The sequence below is a fragment of the Phlebotomus argentipes genome, unplaced genomic scaffold (assembly GCF_947086385.1).
Source record: "Phlebotomus argentipes unplaced genomic scaffold, Phlebotomus argentipes genome assembly scaffold_4, whole genome shotgun sequence".
Classification (NCBI taxonomy): Eukaryota; Metazoa; Arthropoda; class Insecta; order Diptera; family Psychodidae; genus Phlebotomus; species Phlebotomus argentipes.
Window position 1 is genome coordinate 2,458,376 of NW_026776174.1, and position 16,863 is coordinate 2,475,238.

Genomic DNA, 16,863 nt, shown 5'->3' on the forward strand with positions numbered 1-16,863 from the left:
ATGATAAAATTACTAAAAGACAATAACTTTATTGAATTTATATTCTTTGCAGTATGATCTTTAATAATATTATTCCACCTTCTGCATTGTAATCTAAATTTAACATTAGGATTAAATGGTTATTAAATAAATTTTTTCATGTTTTTCTTCTGTAAGATATTCTTTGTCACTATTTGTTTTTACAGATAATAATATGGTTGTGTTTTTTTTCTTCTTGATTAATTTATTCTGCGATTAAGAATTTTTAAGTTAATACCTTTTTCTTAGAATGACACAATTTTCACTTTTGGCTCAGACATAAAAGACTTTGAAACACAATTTTTTTTCTTTTGTTATTATGATACAACTACGATAATTTTACAAATATTTTTTTGTTATAATTAAGAGGGGAATATGTTTACAAAGATTTTCTCTTCACCAGCAACTTGACAGTCACTGAGAGGCTGAGGAAGAAAATTCTCAATATTCCTATTTTCATCTCAATGAGCAGTAAAATGGACACTTTAAGATATAATTCATGTTCACTTTGCTTCATAATAGTTCATTTTTGATAAACAAATACTGTCGAAGACAGATGTGACAAGTTTTTGTCTCTACTTAAAACAAGCCATCGAGGAGAGGTAAAAATTAAACGACAATACAGATAGTTTAATGATCTTATTTCTCTCTGTTCCTTCCAAATATTACACTTCTCTTTACTCGTTAATGTTGGGTGTTTTTTATCTAACGCTTACCAAGGCCGAAATTGTAACGCGAAGCTGATCTTCTCTCCACGGGTTCAGCATTTTTCGTCATGATGTACCGCTTGCCCAGTCCGAAGCTGTATGGTCGACCTCTCTTGATGTCCAATGCTGCAAACATTAATATTCTCTCGTTAGCATTCTCCATATGACGCCCTCGAGTTTGATCCTAAATTTTAATTATTGCAAAACAGTTGCAGCTTTAATAGAGATGCATATTTTCGTTTGTGAACTTCCCACGTATTTATCAAACACTGCCACTAATTGTGTGAAATGTGATTTTCCGCGGAAATCATGTTTATTAAATTACAATATGTTACACTTGACTTAATAGCACTCATCAGGTGTTGTGCAAAATTTGTCAATTGGACAATTTTGGGCACACAGCGTGAATTTTATCAGCCACCGTGTCAATTATGCGGCATATTATTGTGAAACACTCACCGTCAGGCTTCTCGGCAACAGGATACATCATTGGCCATGACTCGTAAGCGTCAACAGCGTCTTGGTACTCCTCCTCGTCGCCGCCGCTTCGCTTACCCAGGCCAAAAGCATAGGGTCGGGCTCGCTTGCCCAGTCCGAAGTTGTACATGGGGAGTCGCTTGATGGTGCCGCCGGAGGACTCGGCGGCTGAAGCGTACGGATCGGATCTCCTGCCCAGGCCAAAGACGTAGCGGTCCGCCTTCTTGTCCACGAGTGTTTCTAGGTCTCGCAGCGGGATTGCGTTGCCAGGGCCACTGGGCTGCAGGAGTGCGTTGAGATTGAAGTCTTCGCGGTCATTGAGGGCATCGCTCGTGGCAAAGACTGCGACGCAGAAGCCACCGAGGAGAAACAGCGGGATGAGAATTGGACGCATTCTTGTGTGACTGGAAATTGACACTGAAATGGGAAAATGGAAAATCATTGTGTTTAATTGCGATGCATATCTTTAATAAGCTTAAATCAAGGCTTAAATAGTTGAATTATTGAAATTCTTCTGCGAAGTTCTGATCCTTTCACTCCCAACACTATGATTTGCCACCCAATGAGGCGCAGCAATGCAAATTGTTCCAGGAAATATGGAAATAGAATCACGGGAAGTGCTGATGACGCAATTGAAAATTCCATTTTTACTGCAAAACTGTGTAGCGTTGCATACGAATTTATTATATCCTTTGTCCTGGCGCGCGCGTGGAGCATAAAAATGTTGGTATTCGATTAACGCAATCGACACGCTTGACGTGGGAAAAAAAAATATTATTAAATGTTCCCTGTCGCTTCAGTGGATTGACTGTGGGAGACACTTTGACAAAATTACTTTTCAAACTCATTTCAATCCTTCCATTCATTTTCACACCCAAACTTCGATCCTCCCCCAGCTTTTTCGCACTTGCTTACGCAACTTTCTCTCAAGACAAATGAAGAAGAAAAATATGAGATAGACAACATCCCATCATTTTCGGCGATAAAATTTATTCAAAAATGTCCCTTCCGGATATTAAAGTTTGATCATCTGAACTGTGGAGGAAATAGAAAACCATCTCACAAGTTGATAGGACATGATAAATATTTATCGAACAGAGAGAGAAAAAAAATGTCAAATGCGTAGAAAATGCCAGCCAGTGAAATGATTGATAGATAATTGAGATACATCGGACTGGATGGTCACAACACTCCTCACAATTAATCACTGTGAATTGAACTTTTGTCCAACCGCAGAATCCTCTTCATCAGTGCGTCACTTCTGGCGAACTTTCAATTAACCCCCTTTTGCAATTCACTCCTTTCGTCACGCATTCCAGCGTTGTCGGCAATTAGAGGGCGGGCGAGTGTGGGAATAATTTGCAAGTTCTCAAGCACTCAGCATCCGGACACTCCCGCCATAATTAATTGGTCTCTCGCTACCCTCAATTAGAGCCCAAAAATGGGGGCAAAGCCTCCCCGAGACAGCGTCACAAAGAAAAATGATTTCCATTTTGACGAAGATGCTCTGAAAGTCTCAATTTGTCACTTATTGTGCCCTCATGCCTCCATCTCTTCTCGGCTTTTTCCAGCCAGGAGTGAGATTTGGTGTTCGCGACAAATTGCTAGCCTAATGGAATAATCAATTCAAATAAAACAACTCTCCTTCCACATAACGAAGTTTTATGCAATGCGTTTCATTTTCCCTAAAATATTTCCTCACCACGCGTGCTTTAGAGATGCAAACCCTATCTTACTAAGCTGATTATTTCTTCCTTTGCCATTGCGCTCATAACTTTCTGAGCTAACGAGGATGAATGGGAATTTTATTGTGACGAAAGTCGTGGAGGTGAAAAAGTCTGCTTGACCCTGCACAGGGATACCAGCCAGTGTGTCTGAAAAATATCTTGAGTGAAATATCATTCTCCATCTCGTGTAGCACGGAGCACGAGCTGTTTGTATGATTTATTATGCAGCACAGATCGAGGAAGTATTATTTCCATACGCTCCGTGCGTGTAATTGAAGACGACAAAGCGGGTGGAATGTTTAAGATTAAATACAATATGTTTGTTTTGTCACTGTTTATGAGGGACGAGGCACGACTGGTAGACAAAAGGCCAGGATGATCCGGCACCACACCACACAGTCTCATTTATCGCTACACAGCAATCCAACTCTATTATCCCACTCGCCCCATCACTCATCTACGCCGAGCTGGAGGGATGACTAAGTAGGGTGCCGTCGACACTCGTGGCTCAACCGCCCCGCCATTTGGATTCCGGGGCGAATTCTCGAAAGAGATCAACCGGCCAAGAAATGATATTCATCCTCCAGCATCAGCACTCTTTCCAAACTTAATTATTTGACGGCGAAAACTCACACCCACGCCTCAGCAACACCCCCCAACAAGTCCCTTGTGATGAACAAGTGAAAGTTAAATCTGTTTTTAATTTGTTACTCAAGTAGAAAACAACCTGCATTAATCGGATTTTTGCGCGGCACAGTGAATGATAGGGTGAAAAGGATGGAATTTTCTCACTGAACAATCTTCCCTCGCTCTCTTCCACCTACTTTCACACTGAGGGAATATGGCAAACATTTATGAAGTCACGTGAAAAGTTCCTCCCCCAGAGAATGTCGCGAAGACGAATCCAAGAAAGAGCAAAGCATCTGGATGTTTTCAATTTATATGTCGCTAAGAAATTTAAATACTTCTCATTTGGCAAAACGTCTCTTAATTAAGGTAATCTTGATCGATTTCGGGCTTAAGCGGCACATTTATGAAGAGATTTCAAATCCCAAATCACCATCGTTAAAACAATAAGAAAAAAAAGTCGACTAGTGAAGTGAAAAATTAAAAACTCATTTTCTAATCGATTTCCGACATTTCTTGAGAAAAAATAATCACTTTTCACATCATTCCAATCTTATCTCCCGTCGGAAAGCACCCAATATTTGCTCTATGAATACACAATTACTGCCCTATTGTCGCCTCCCCCGCAGACACTTATTAATATTTCTCGATTTCTTTTTGCGATGCTGTGTTAATGCGAAATGTGTTATTGGAAGCATCGCTGAACATTAAAAAAGGAAAAACGATCAGCTCGTAAAAGCAGTAGCAAAAGGTCTATTGTTGCAAGGGAGGAAAGAACAAGCAGAAGATGGGAAAAAGCGCTAAAAATTATGGGTCATTCATTAAATGATTCATCGCTTGAGATTCACAATCGATCGACTCTTCGGGATTTTATTAACATCCGCAAAATCCACATAAATCCATCCGTGAATTGTGGACAAGCCGGCGACAGAATTGTTGGTTGGCGTGGAGTGAATTTTGTGGGTGTGAGACGATACTTTGGGGAAGAGGGAGAGAGAAAAGTGGAACATTTGCAGCACTCAATCCGGATTTCAGCCAAGAATAAATCTCGAAGCGGGTGCAATAAATAGCAAGTCGGTGCAATAAGTGCAGGAGCAATTGAAGAGTCATAAAACTCGTCCTGCCTTCCTTCAGCCATCCATTAAAGACATTCCGTGAGCAACACACTATTTAAATTTGCCCTTTCCTCGCGCTGCAAGTCGGTGTCTGAGAGGACGTCATGTGCCACTTGTTGAGGGTGGTATGTTTTAAATTAATTCCTGCTAAATAACTCTCATCCATCTTCACCTTCGTCGCGCTGGCCGTCATTCTTGGGCATTGCACCGTAGGGAGAAAATTACAAATTATCTTGTCTTAAGATAATTTCGCGCCACGAGATCGATTTTGTCTTCATGGAAGAAAAAAGAGTTTACAGAAGAGTTTCTGTGTGAAAAGTGCATCTTAAGATATTTCAATCGATTTAAGAATCTCTTCATTTTTCATCACAGTGAAGAAAGGTGTACAATTTCTATGGTGAAATAATATCACAGGTGATGATGCTATCTTTGCATCATGACACACTTTCCGCAGGACAGATTAAATAAAATCCGTTGGTAAAGTGTGTCATAAGGATCAAAATATGATATGTCAGGAAATTTACAAAGGAACAAACTTGTTTTCCTTCAATCGTGGCAAATTCTCTGTGGTCGCTTTTTCATAGAAATCAACAGTTTACTTAAAATATATATTTTATATGTAGTTCACTCGCTAGGTTTTATTTGCGTGAGGAAAGTTATGAACGCATAACTACATACATTCGTTTACGTTTTCTTGCAGTGGCTCGATGATGTTGAAAAAGGTGAAAACATTTCAAATCACACCTGAGGATGATAACTAACATATGCTGTCATTCACTGTAGTTTTGTTTGCTCCACTTCTGACCCAGAGAAGCTTTTGCGCTGCTGACGTCGTTAAATAGAGAGAATAAAATCGTATGTGTTTATATTTTAAAATTTCTCATATGCATGAAACAAAAGAGACAAAGTGTTTTCCAACCACTTGAACTGCTATTTTATTTCAACTATAAATAAATGCGGCCGCAACGTTAATTTGCAGAGGAAATTTACTGTAATAGGCTGCGCTGGAATGCCAAGAATTCCACCCTCGACGAGATATTCTCTGGCACGGTGAGATTTTTTGGGTCATTGCCACTGATGTGTATCATTGGATAGGAAAATTCCGGTACGCATTGCGAGAATTGAAGAGGAAATGGGGTAATTGTGTGAATTCTCAGCGGGTTGCGTGGGTGATCTGACGAGTCAAAGAGGATAAATAGGGTCAAATACTTGGCACACTGGAAGACAATTTAGGATCCATCTATCTTCCAAGTTGGAAAAAAAACTCCCTTCGCCCATCACTTAGCAATCTTCCCACCTTTGCTGCATAAAACTTTTACCGGCGCTCCAGATTCTTTCATCTTTCGCGCGGGGCAATATATCCATCGTGATGGCAACATGGGAGTACTGAGAGTAGGAAGTAAGCTCTTACTAATAAAATTTGCAAATGGCATGCACAAAACCATTATGAAAATTAAAATGTCTAATATGTGCGATTTTATCATCATTTTTACCAAAGGCAGTTGTGAGAGCTTTTTATCGATTCTCCAGATTTCTCATACAAATTGATTCAAATTGAATCGCCTGACCCGTCTATCAATTTTCAATCCAAATACCAATACTCAATTCCTCAATTGATTGGCACGGCAAATTGGCTGTGACGCAGAATTGGGGTGCTCTGAATCCGTCAGTGCGTCGGTGAAAAATATCTCGCCAACATGTGTTTCCTCGCGATTGCGACTGACAAATAAAATGTAGTTTGTTTACAATTTATCACTCGCATTATTTACAAGCTTGTCTTTATCGAATTCCGGCCTTCGTGGGTAGATTCGCAATTCGTGACAAACAAGAATGCGCGCAAAAAGCATAACTTTTTACACTTGCTAAATTGAAAACGATGGAAAACCCACGCCATTTTCTCATTGTCTGAAGAAGGCGTGAGAGTGGGAAATCCCTTATCCTGATTTGATGGTTGCACAGAATTCAGTGCGTGGTTTGTGCATTCACATCGCGAGTTTATATTACATCGCTGGCATTCTCGTGTGGTCAATGTTCAAATATTAAAACCTTGATTAAAACACTCTTACAACTGTTATGAGGGTGTATTTTCTGGTTTTGTATAATGGTAATTTGTAATTGAATCAAATTTCTGGTTAAACGTGCTTCTCGACAAAGCTATTAACCCTTTGGGTTTATCATCTGAGATTTTCATGGTTCAGCGAACAAATTGAAATGCATTAACTCAGCACGACATCGATATTAAGTCATTTTTGTGCAATCCCTCGATATTTTACGAGATAAGCGTCGCGTGAATTGCATGAGAAGCACTCAATTGGATTTTGATGGAATTTATTAGAGTGAAAATGGCAAAATTGATCCCTTCATTTCGCAGCATCTGTTGAATGTGAAATCCAGAAGTTGGCATGCCACTCCCAGAAGGGACGCCTGAAGGAGGTCCTCCCCCGCATATCATGGGATAAATTGGAAGGGACATGAAGCTCTCAAGTTTTATTGTAAATTAACACGAGTCTTGTGTTCTGTGTGAACAAATTAAATGAAACAGCCAACAGCGTCTCGGTAACTCTCCCAGGAACAAGCTCACAAAGGCAGCCACACTGGAGCTTATTTAGTGAGTGTTTGCAGAGTGTTCAACCTCACAGTAAATTGTGTACCCTCGCGCTCAATATCCTCAATTGAATCTTCCTTTTGCCGTGCGGTGCTCTTCTTTTCCCAACTCGCTTTTCACATGAAATTAATTGTCTAATTAATTGATATCTTCGCAATCTCATCGCGGTGCAAATAGGATAAATTTAAATTCAATAAACCTCCCCGCACCCATCTCTGACCCTCGTCTCTGGGACTTCGTGCCACGGACTGGCACTGGTGGTAATTTTTGGGGTGATGCCTTCGGTTTGGGGTGGAGGGGCGAATGGATTCCCACAGTGACGTGAATTCGAGGCGGGAAAATGCGTCATATGAAACACTTAGGATGCCACAAAGAACACCTCCGCAAATCTCTTTCTCACTTAATTATATACAGCACTAGAGGATTTCCAGAAGCTCCACAATGTGGCGGGAAAAAGAAGCTGTTTGTAATCTAAAGAGACAGTGAATCTCAATTAATAACGCACTCATCAGGTCGGTGTCCTCATGAATTAAGGGATTACTGTGAAGGGTCATAATCTGAGAAGATATCCAAAACACTTGTTTTTTACGCTTTTCTTATGCTGTGGTTATAAAAGTGGACAGAATCTTGTGCAGTCAGCGTAACCGAAAGTGAGAAGGACAATGAAAAAATTAAAATTAAATTAAGTCTTTAACAGAAATTTGCGACACTAAAACTTTTCTCTCAGTACAGGATTTATGTATTTTATTATGGGTTTCTGTTTCACGTTGAAGATTTTGGAGAGTGAATAGCTTTGGTTTGCTTACGAATGTTTTCACGTCTGTGTCACACTCAGCTTTTCTTGTAACGTTATCCTCTCATTCAACTTTTCTCATAAGATCTCGCAAGAGGAATAATTCATTGAAGATTGGGCTGTATATGTTCAGCGAACAAAAAATTGTCTCTGGAGAAGAAATGTCCACCTTTCCACAGAGAAAATCACATTTACTCCAAATTAATGGTGGGAAAATTCCATTGGTATCATTTACAAGTAAATAAAGTAAGGTCAAGACTCTCGATATGATGTGACATGTGAATCACAAATTAAGTTTACGTGGTATTCCATAAAAATTCATGATTTCTGCGGTGAAAGTTTCTCAAAAGGTCCTCAAATTTCGGACAATTGGCCAATTCACTGACCAAGTTTGTGCCATTTATTGAATTCGGCCCCATTATTTGGCCAGAAGTTTTCGCATGACACGCCCACACGCGGAGGAAATGAATGATACTGGCAAAAAGTACTTGGCGGAAGGTAAAAATAGAAAGATTTAGGAGAATGACACAAGATTGTGGCTGGAAGTGATGTGATTTTGACACCATATAATATCAAATTTCTGCGTCTGCACAAGTTACAAAACTTCCTCACTCTTCTATCCCTCTGTGAGACGCCTAAGTAGGAAAAGCACACAAAAGACAGTGCAAAAAGGACGGGCGAAGGAAGTGATGTGACGAAATCACAGTGATGGAGCTTTTCTAGCCTGGCGGAATGAGCTGATCCGGTGGATGCGGTTCTTGGAAGTTACTTAAAATTCTCAGCCACACATTTTAGCTCCGAATAAGATGAATCAACGTGTGTTACACACGCTGCGCCTATCTGTCCCATCCCCAATTCACAGCCAGATTAAGTGTGTGACACGAGGGCGGATTTTCCACCCACACCGCCGACTGGAGTGATGGAAAAGAGTGTCAATGTGGCAGTGTTTCCTCATTCACTTCCTTTATCCAGCCTAATATGCTATTTGGGCCAATTGAAGAAATTTGATGAATTTCTTAGAGGGAAATCTCTCTGCCGGGGAGACATTTACGCTCGTCTGGCGAATAAAGTGAGTGATTTCTGCAATGAACAGACTCTCAACTTTCACCCTTACTCATATGTGAGTCGAATTCATGTCAGAGGCGGGTTTCCCGAGATAATGATAGTCAAAGTTCCGTATGTGCTACGTAAATTACGTCTAAATATTCTCTTTCAGCCACTTCGACTCACATTTCTGAGTAGAAATCTCTGTAACGATATATCAGCGTAATGAGAATGATGAGATCAAATACTTTCGTTTGCCTCCAAAAAAGCTCACGCCTCGAGAAATATGGCGCAGGGATGAATTTCTTGGGGGCTCCACGTGACCTTTGCGTGTGTTTTCAGACTAATTCTCGTGAATTTTTCATGTTATCCCCGCACATCTGCCGAAATGCTCCATCTTCATCTCAAGGAAATGTAATTGTCGCCCATAAAAATATGACAATCTTCTATACCGCAAATTTGCCTTGTGCAAATTGAGAAAAAATGTGGGTGTTGACGCTGATTACGACTCTGTAAAAACAAATCTGATTGAGAAATTTCTCTTTATTCTATTATTGTCACTTTTACTGTTTTACATGCACATATATAGATTGGTATAAGTTGATTTTCGCCAATCATTCTCTCGCGTGTCGTAAATCAGCGAAAAATCATATTCATTCCTCATCGATAGTACGCGATAAAGAAGAAATGCCATTTGATATGAAAATTCCATCGTGGAAATTGTGTGATACGATGAGGGCGTATCGAGTTGGTGTACAAAAGGCTACAATCATAAAGTGTGAGACCAGAAAAGTGAATATTGTGTGTTATGGGCGTATTTTCCCATGGGAAAGGTTCATTTACTCATTTAATGGAGATACACATGTAATCGATGGCACCATCAATGGCAGATTTATGTGGCCCTCGAGTTGCGAATTTTCCCTCTAGCACATGCCCACATAAATAGCACAATTGACGTGACGAAAAGAGTTGGGAAGAGTCAAGTGGTTGGAAAATTGAGGGTTTGAGACGAAGGGCCAAAGAGAAAACTTTCTCTGGACTGAAATCCGCGGAACGTTTGAAACAGCGAATGTGAGGTGCGTAATTTTCCTCAAAAATTCAATTTATTGTCTGCCGAAAAGCTCTCGTATAGAAAGCCAAAGTGGAACATTAACGGAAATGAAAATTTATCGTGTCAGTTAATTACATTTCTCACTGTCTGTCATCAACTCTTATTATAATGAAAATGTTCTAAATTTTATCCACTTTGAGGACAGTTTCAGAATTAGTCTGGGAAATTATGAGATCTTTACTGCATGATTTCGCAAATGGCATCGGAAGTGACTTCTCCTCTGTATTTCTCATTGTGTAGCTTGAGGGTGTTGCAAGATATCATTTGTATGAAAAGCGTTTGCAGGTGATTAGAAAAGTTTCCCTGGTGCAGCTCAACATGAATTCAATATCTGTGACGCAATCATAATTGTAGTTTCCTTTGAACCAAAATGTGAAGTGAAATGATTTCAAATGGTCAAACCCGTAATCGATATTAAAAGAGATGAATTCAAATAATTTCCTTCTGGGAAAATAAATGCCAATCATCAAAGCGTTTCCACTTCCGCTTCACTTTATTTGTCCGCAAATTTAATAACGTATCACGTAGATTTCTACCTGTTTTGCGCTTTGCTGCGTCCACAACATCTCAAAATTCCTTCACAGATGAAACGACTTTTTGTCATAGAGAGCTTTTGCCACAACTGTTTCTCCACTAAAGGATGAGACGTTGCCTGGAGAGATTCTCTCAAATATTCTGTGGTAAATCGTGTAAATATTTGACATTGTTCACCACAAAATGATTTTGTATTGCTAAGGATTGCGCTGCGAAGACCCATTCCTGTGTTTAAAATGCTGCGAATACCCCATTCCGATGGGAAATTAGTGAAACTCTCCAAAAGTCCCCCTTTATCGCGCAAGACAATAATCTTCATCGCATGGCAGCTTCCGCCGAAATGTTCCCCAAGCTTCATGATGTGGGAAAACTTTATCCTATAACTTATAATACCTCCCATCCGTCGATGACGATAATAATTGATGTTTACTTTATCCGCCGTCTCACTCTTCACAATAAGTCAATTAATATTTTTGCTTATAGGAAAGTTTCGATGAGAGAATGATGGAAGGAAATCCCGTGAAATTGTGTCTGGAGATGAGAAAACTCACCCTCGCATTGTTTCAAAAGAGTGCGAAGGGAAATTGAGTAAATGGGGGAATTTTCCGCCCACCGTGTTTTTTAAAACACTGCTTATTTGCATCTTTAAAAATCCTCAGACCACATTCTATCTCGCTTATTTCAACCATATTTCCCGGTGAGATCAGTCGATTTTGCCATGAATGGAGAAAACGTAGGTAAAAATTGTACGTATATAGTCTTCTTAGAAAACATTTTTATGAGATTGTGGATTTAATGATGAGAAAATCAAAGAATTGATTCATTTGCAAGTCAAAAGCCACCTGATGGGGTTTCGTTGTATGCGCTTATAAATCAATTTCCGGGATTTTACTACTTCTTGCAATGTACAGCAGAAACGTATGAAATAATTTCTACACTAAGTATTTGGAATTATTAATTCTAGAATGCGGAGTTCCTCGAAAGTCAAATGCTTGTGGCCTTAATGAGGTTTCTCTGGCAATAAATTGTAGGAAGAGAAGAAGCCATGCTCACAGGATTATGACCTCACTGCGTGACGCAACTGAATGCCATAGTCATAGTCTAATCCGCTTTCATATCTAAAGAAATCTTGTATCCTGTAGCATAATTTTAACCTACACTCCGTCGTCATACAAAAAAAAACTTTTATCCATCGGTTGGTGAGCTGTATAGAGATGAGAAAGTTGACATCTTATCATGCTCGTGAAAGCCAATTCATCGAGGGTGAAAGCTCAGAGATGCCCTGGCAAGGGTGACACAGTGCAGGGCGGTCGATGATGGCGTTCGCAGTACATTAAGAAATATGTTAATTTAGCAAGATGGGTAGAGGAAAAAGAGCTGAGAGCGTAATAAAAGTTCCGCTTAATTGCCGGCTCGCGGATATTAAAGTGTGAAGAAGTTCCCAGTGTCTTGTCGCCTGGTTAACCTTCAATTTCTTATAAAGTCCTGCAAAAGTGGTTTGGTAATCATTATCCCAACCATATCTGGCATCGCAGCTCCTCTGTGCCGGGTGGCCAGGAAGATTCTACGTGACTGGTCCATCCACCAAAGATGGAAATACTGATTCCCGAGATGATAAAAGACAGCGCAGGAGATAGCGATAACATCTGGTCGATGATGGAGGCATAAGTGAAAAAAATTGTATGCGAGGCAACAAACACAACAGCACGGGCAACGCTTTCTGCAAACTCATCTCGTGACATGGGAGAGCATCCATTTAATCCCTCGCCCCACCATTGGGGCCAAAAGTTCCTCTGGGGCGGTGAAAATGTGATGAGTCAAAGTGGCGAGTATAAAAAATGGCGCCAAGAACGGGCGGTTTTGGGACTGTGAGTGTGAACAGCTCTCCAAATCACAGCCACTTCCGCCTCCTGACCCAGTCCAAGGGTCGGAAAATTAACCTAGTGTCAGCTTTGGTCCGAGCATGTATGTTTTCAGTCGACCGCATTCACAAACAGTGGAGGAATATCATTGATATTGTGGCGAAATTGTTACACAATTCGGTGAGACAGGACTGAATCAATAAATAACACTCAGCAACAAGGCTAATCATCACATTTGGTAATAATCATCCTACAACTTTAGCAAATTGCCTTTGCTCTCATTTCACCTCCAATCCTGGCAAATAATTGAAATTATAATTTAAACTCAAATTGGTGGAAATACTTTAAAATGCAACGAAAAAGTTACCTAAGTGAATGATCACAATATTCGTGTGTGAAATTTAAAATGTAAATTACCACCACTCTCGAATTCACCGGTGAATCCATCCCCATAATAGAAATATTTTCCACTCCTGCCACGCTATGATGAGCTATTGGTAAAAAATGCAAGCCAGATGGATCCAAAAATGTGTATAACACTGAATATCTCATAAGAAGTATGAATGTCTAGGACGGATGGAATTTATGTGTGGAATCTAAATGTGGTCGTTTGCTGAAAATACCTCACTGAGGTATTCTGTTCCAGCGTAACTATATAGTTTAGAGCTCGGTATCAAGTTATTGTAATGCAGTTTCCACTTGAAGCCATAGTTTATCCATTTCACTATTCATTCCTCAAAAGTCCGCCCACATTCTGTCGCTTCTCAGAATGATAGTGATACTTAACGTGAGTGAATTTGAGCTGTAAAACAATAAATATGTGCAATAACGCAGGATTAGTGTGCAAAGCATTATGGAAATATAACGATGGGACATCGTCTATGGAAGATGAGAGTGAGTTGGAAAAGGGACATAGGATATGTCCATCTAAGACGGCTTTGCTCAAGGAGAGTGAAATAAAACGCAAAGAATTTATTGTGGAAAAAATGGTTGAATAATATTCATTTTTTCCTTTTTAATTCTCATATTTAGGTGTTTTTTGGCCAACATCGACAATAGTTTCCGCCAGATGAGTGACAAACATTATAATTCTCTCAGTGAATTCGTCGTCGTGAAAAGATCAAAACAACCAGAGCAAATGCAATTATGTTTATCTCTCATAAAGCTATTTACGCCCCCTCTGTCCTTACTCAGGATGTCTCTGGAAGACAATGAAAAACAATTTCCTCCCTTACCGAATTACTCGCTGAATTTCCACCCTAAAATTTTCCGCATTGTCCACTCATACTCAGCATACGAATCATAAATGTAAATATTTTTATATGATTTCTTGGTAATTTCCTGTCACTTTTTTTTGACACACAATGAAGAAAAATTTCATTCCAACACGAAATTGAATATAAAAGTGTCTTCAAACTCGCAATTCACGTGATAAAAAAAAACTTTGAAAAGTTAATTAGTTAATTCCAATCCTAGAGTGCGTCTGAAATAATGCCTAATCCTCATGGCAAAATCTGAATAATTATTTGACTTCAATTAGCCATAGTGTGCTGGTTAAAATTGACTGCTGTAATGAGAACCTTTATTTGATTTAACAAGAATATAAGTGGTGGTGTCGCTATTGCATTTCATTGATTGATTTTCTATTGGATATTCATTGGCGTGTTTGGAATGGAAATATTATATTTTAATTAACTTTGCGGAAAACAAAACCAATAATTTTGCGGAATATTAATATTAGCTCTTGACTTTCCATTAATTTTAAAATTGACATTAAATTATTTCGCTTTCAGATTATGGAAAGAAAATATATTGGTTAGTCTACAAATTTACATATTGACAATGCGAATTAATAGGCTTTTATGTATACAATAAGTAACTTTATGACCATCTAGAATATTATAAACGCTTTCTGGTAAGTTTTGTAGCAATTCAGAAATGAATAGTATTGTGAACATTCACACAGTGGGATGAAAATGAACATGAAGTCCTTATGGAATAATTTAATAAGGAGAAGAAAACTTTATTTCCATATCCAGTTTTGTTTTCAAACCCGCGATATTATGAAAGTTATTCATTGCGATATGAATTCTTACAAACAACAAATTAATTTTTAATTAAACTATGCGGATCTGAACTAGATTGGATGTCAACCTGTGGATATTTGAGTAAACTTATGTATATATACGTGTTGCGAAAAGTCTGCAAAAGTTTTTTTCAAACAATAACGTTAAAGAAAACATAAAATATCCTGAATTTGATACTAAAACAGAATAGTGCCATGAATTGCATTTCTCGTTCAACTCAATAAATGGTTTCTCTAGTAGAAAAATCTTTACCTGTTTGAATGAGTCAATTTAGAAGACATCCGTTGGAGAAATTTACATTTTAAGGGTGCATGATTATGAATTCATGCCAAAGCCCAAGGATGTCCTTCGTGACTGGTAATAATTTGAAGATGATACAGTGCATAACAAAAATTCGAGAGTTGGCTAGTCTGAATGGATTGCAAATTGAGTTTTACATTTACCAAGGCGAGGCCTCTTAGAATTCCTGATTGAAATGACTTTTTCGTTTTCTTACTTCACACTTTGTGGAGAAGTACGCAAGTTTAATTGGAAATGTGATACGCTTCACTTTCTTTTTAGCCACCCACTCGCTTGACCGTGTCGTGGTCCAGCAAACCTTGAGGTGAATAATGTCGCAGAAGCCATCACTCAGAAGTGTCTTAATTGCGTTTTTCAACCCCTTTGATATTAATGTATCCTCGTGCCCTGACATCATCTCTTATAATACTGAGGGAAGGGTTTCAGAAATTTTATTACTGAAGTGCTAAATTTTGTATTCTAAATTCTGACATAGTATAGTTTAGAAGTTTGTTCAACTAATCCTAGTTTTCAGATAAATATTACACCTGCATCTCTAGCAACCCACACAAAATCTTTCTCCTAAAATATATAACGAGAGTGAAGTAGACAATGAGCTAGCAAATTTTAATTGTTTTATGCACAAGCTGCTCTTACAATTTTCTATGGAATATTGCACTATTTAAACGCAGATAACAATGTTCGCACACTGAAAGGATGCTATTCAGCGGAGAAGAATCCTAATTTGGTGCGCTGAGGATTCAAAGCTCGAAAGGAGGGTGTAACATTCCTTGAATTTATACACAAAGACGAAATTAAATTCTATTTCTAGTTTCATAAATTGAGTACACATTTGTGAGTCTGCATTTCATTGTGGGTATGTAAAAAATTCCACTGTGGCAGGAGGCAAGAGGAATGTTGAGGCGTATTAAGAAGTGTGACATTACGATTGCCTCACAGATTTTAATGCAAAATTCCACACACATTCTTGCATATTTTTAGCCATGTCATTTTACAAATGTTCCTCACAATCACCACAAAAGGAATTTAGAAGCATTCGAGGGGTCCTTACCTTGTTTAATTGAATTTGTTGATATATTTCACCAACTGCAGTCTCTTAGCGCAAATCTGGAAAGCTCTCAATCCTGATGCACTCTCCACGAAAGAACTCTCGAGTTATTGTCTGTTTCAGTCACTTCAATTTTAATTGGAAAATATGGATCTTCTCTTTGCACAGCTATTCAACAGATTTCACCACTATGTCTCCTCCACAGCGAGAATGTCCTTTTTTCCGACCAATAACTTGTCCTCTTCAATTAGGAAATTGTAGAGGTGGAAGAAAGAAAAAATGCTGGCCAACTTTTCTCTCGTGGGAAATAGAGTGTCTGAGTTAAATTCAAATGACTAAATGAGTGGACAAATTCTTCGGGTGCGGATGGATGTTGTGGTTGTTGTCCTACGACTAGACACTGTTTAAAAGAAGTGGCGCTTGAACTGCCCTTTATGTATCCAGACTCTGGGCACGATGATGGAATCTGGAAGCAACAGTTGAGTGTCGCCTCTGTTGCGCATGATCTTCTACCACTCTGTTGCACGCAGTTCTTGTGCAGACTTTCTTGCCTCAGTCACGGCTAAAAGCTCCACAACTCCCACTTGCGAAGCTCTCCTCGAACGTTCTATGCCATTCGTGTCATGACTCTCTACAGAGATCAAATTTCCTGGGTTGAAAATAGTGAGAATTCTGAGAATATGGTCTGAAAATAGCAAATATCATTTACTATAGAATGCAACAATTCACTAGAAATTAAAAGACAATGACCGAATCATATGAGGAGTCTTTCATTTCACGCGGAATCCATTTTTCTCCCAGGTCAGTA

At 39.0% G+C, this 16,863-nt stretch overlaps 1 protein-coding gene across 1 annotated transcript; it reads right to left on the reverse strand.

The window, feature by feature from the left end:
• Positions 1–23: 23 nt before the first annotated feature.
• On the reverse strand, positions 24–16,455 carry LOC132258166 (helicostatins). The gene is made up of 3 exons (XM_059755307.1): positions 16,059–16,455; positions 1,185–1,619; positions 24–851 (listed from the first exon to the last, which is right to left on the reverse strand). The coding sequence occupies exons 2-3, from the start codon at positions 1,594–1,596 to the stop codon at positions 724–726; spliced, it is 540 nt and encodes a 179-aa protein (XP_059611290.1). The 5' UTR covers positions 1,597–1,619; positions 16,059–16,455; the 3' UTR covers positions 24–723.
• Positions 16,456–16,863: the final 408 nt, after the last annotated feature.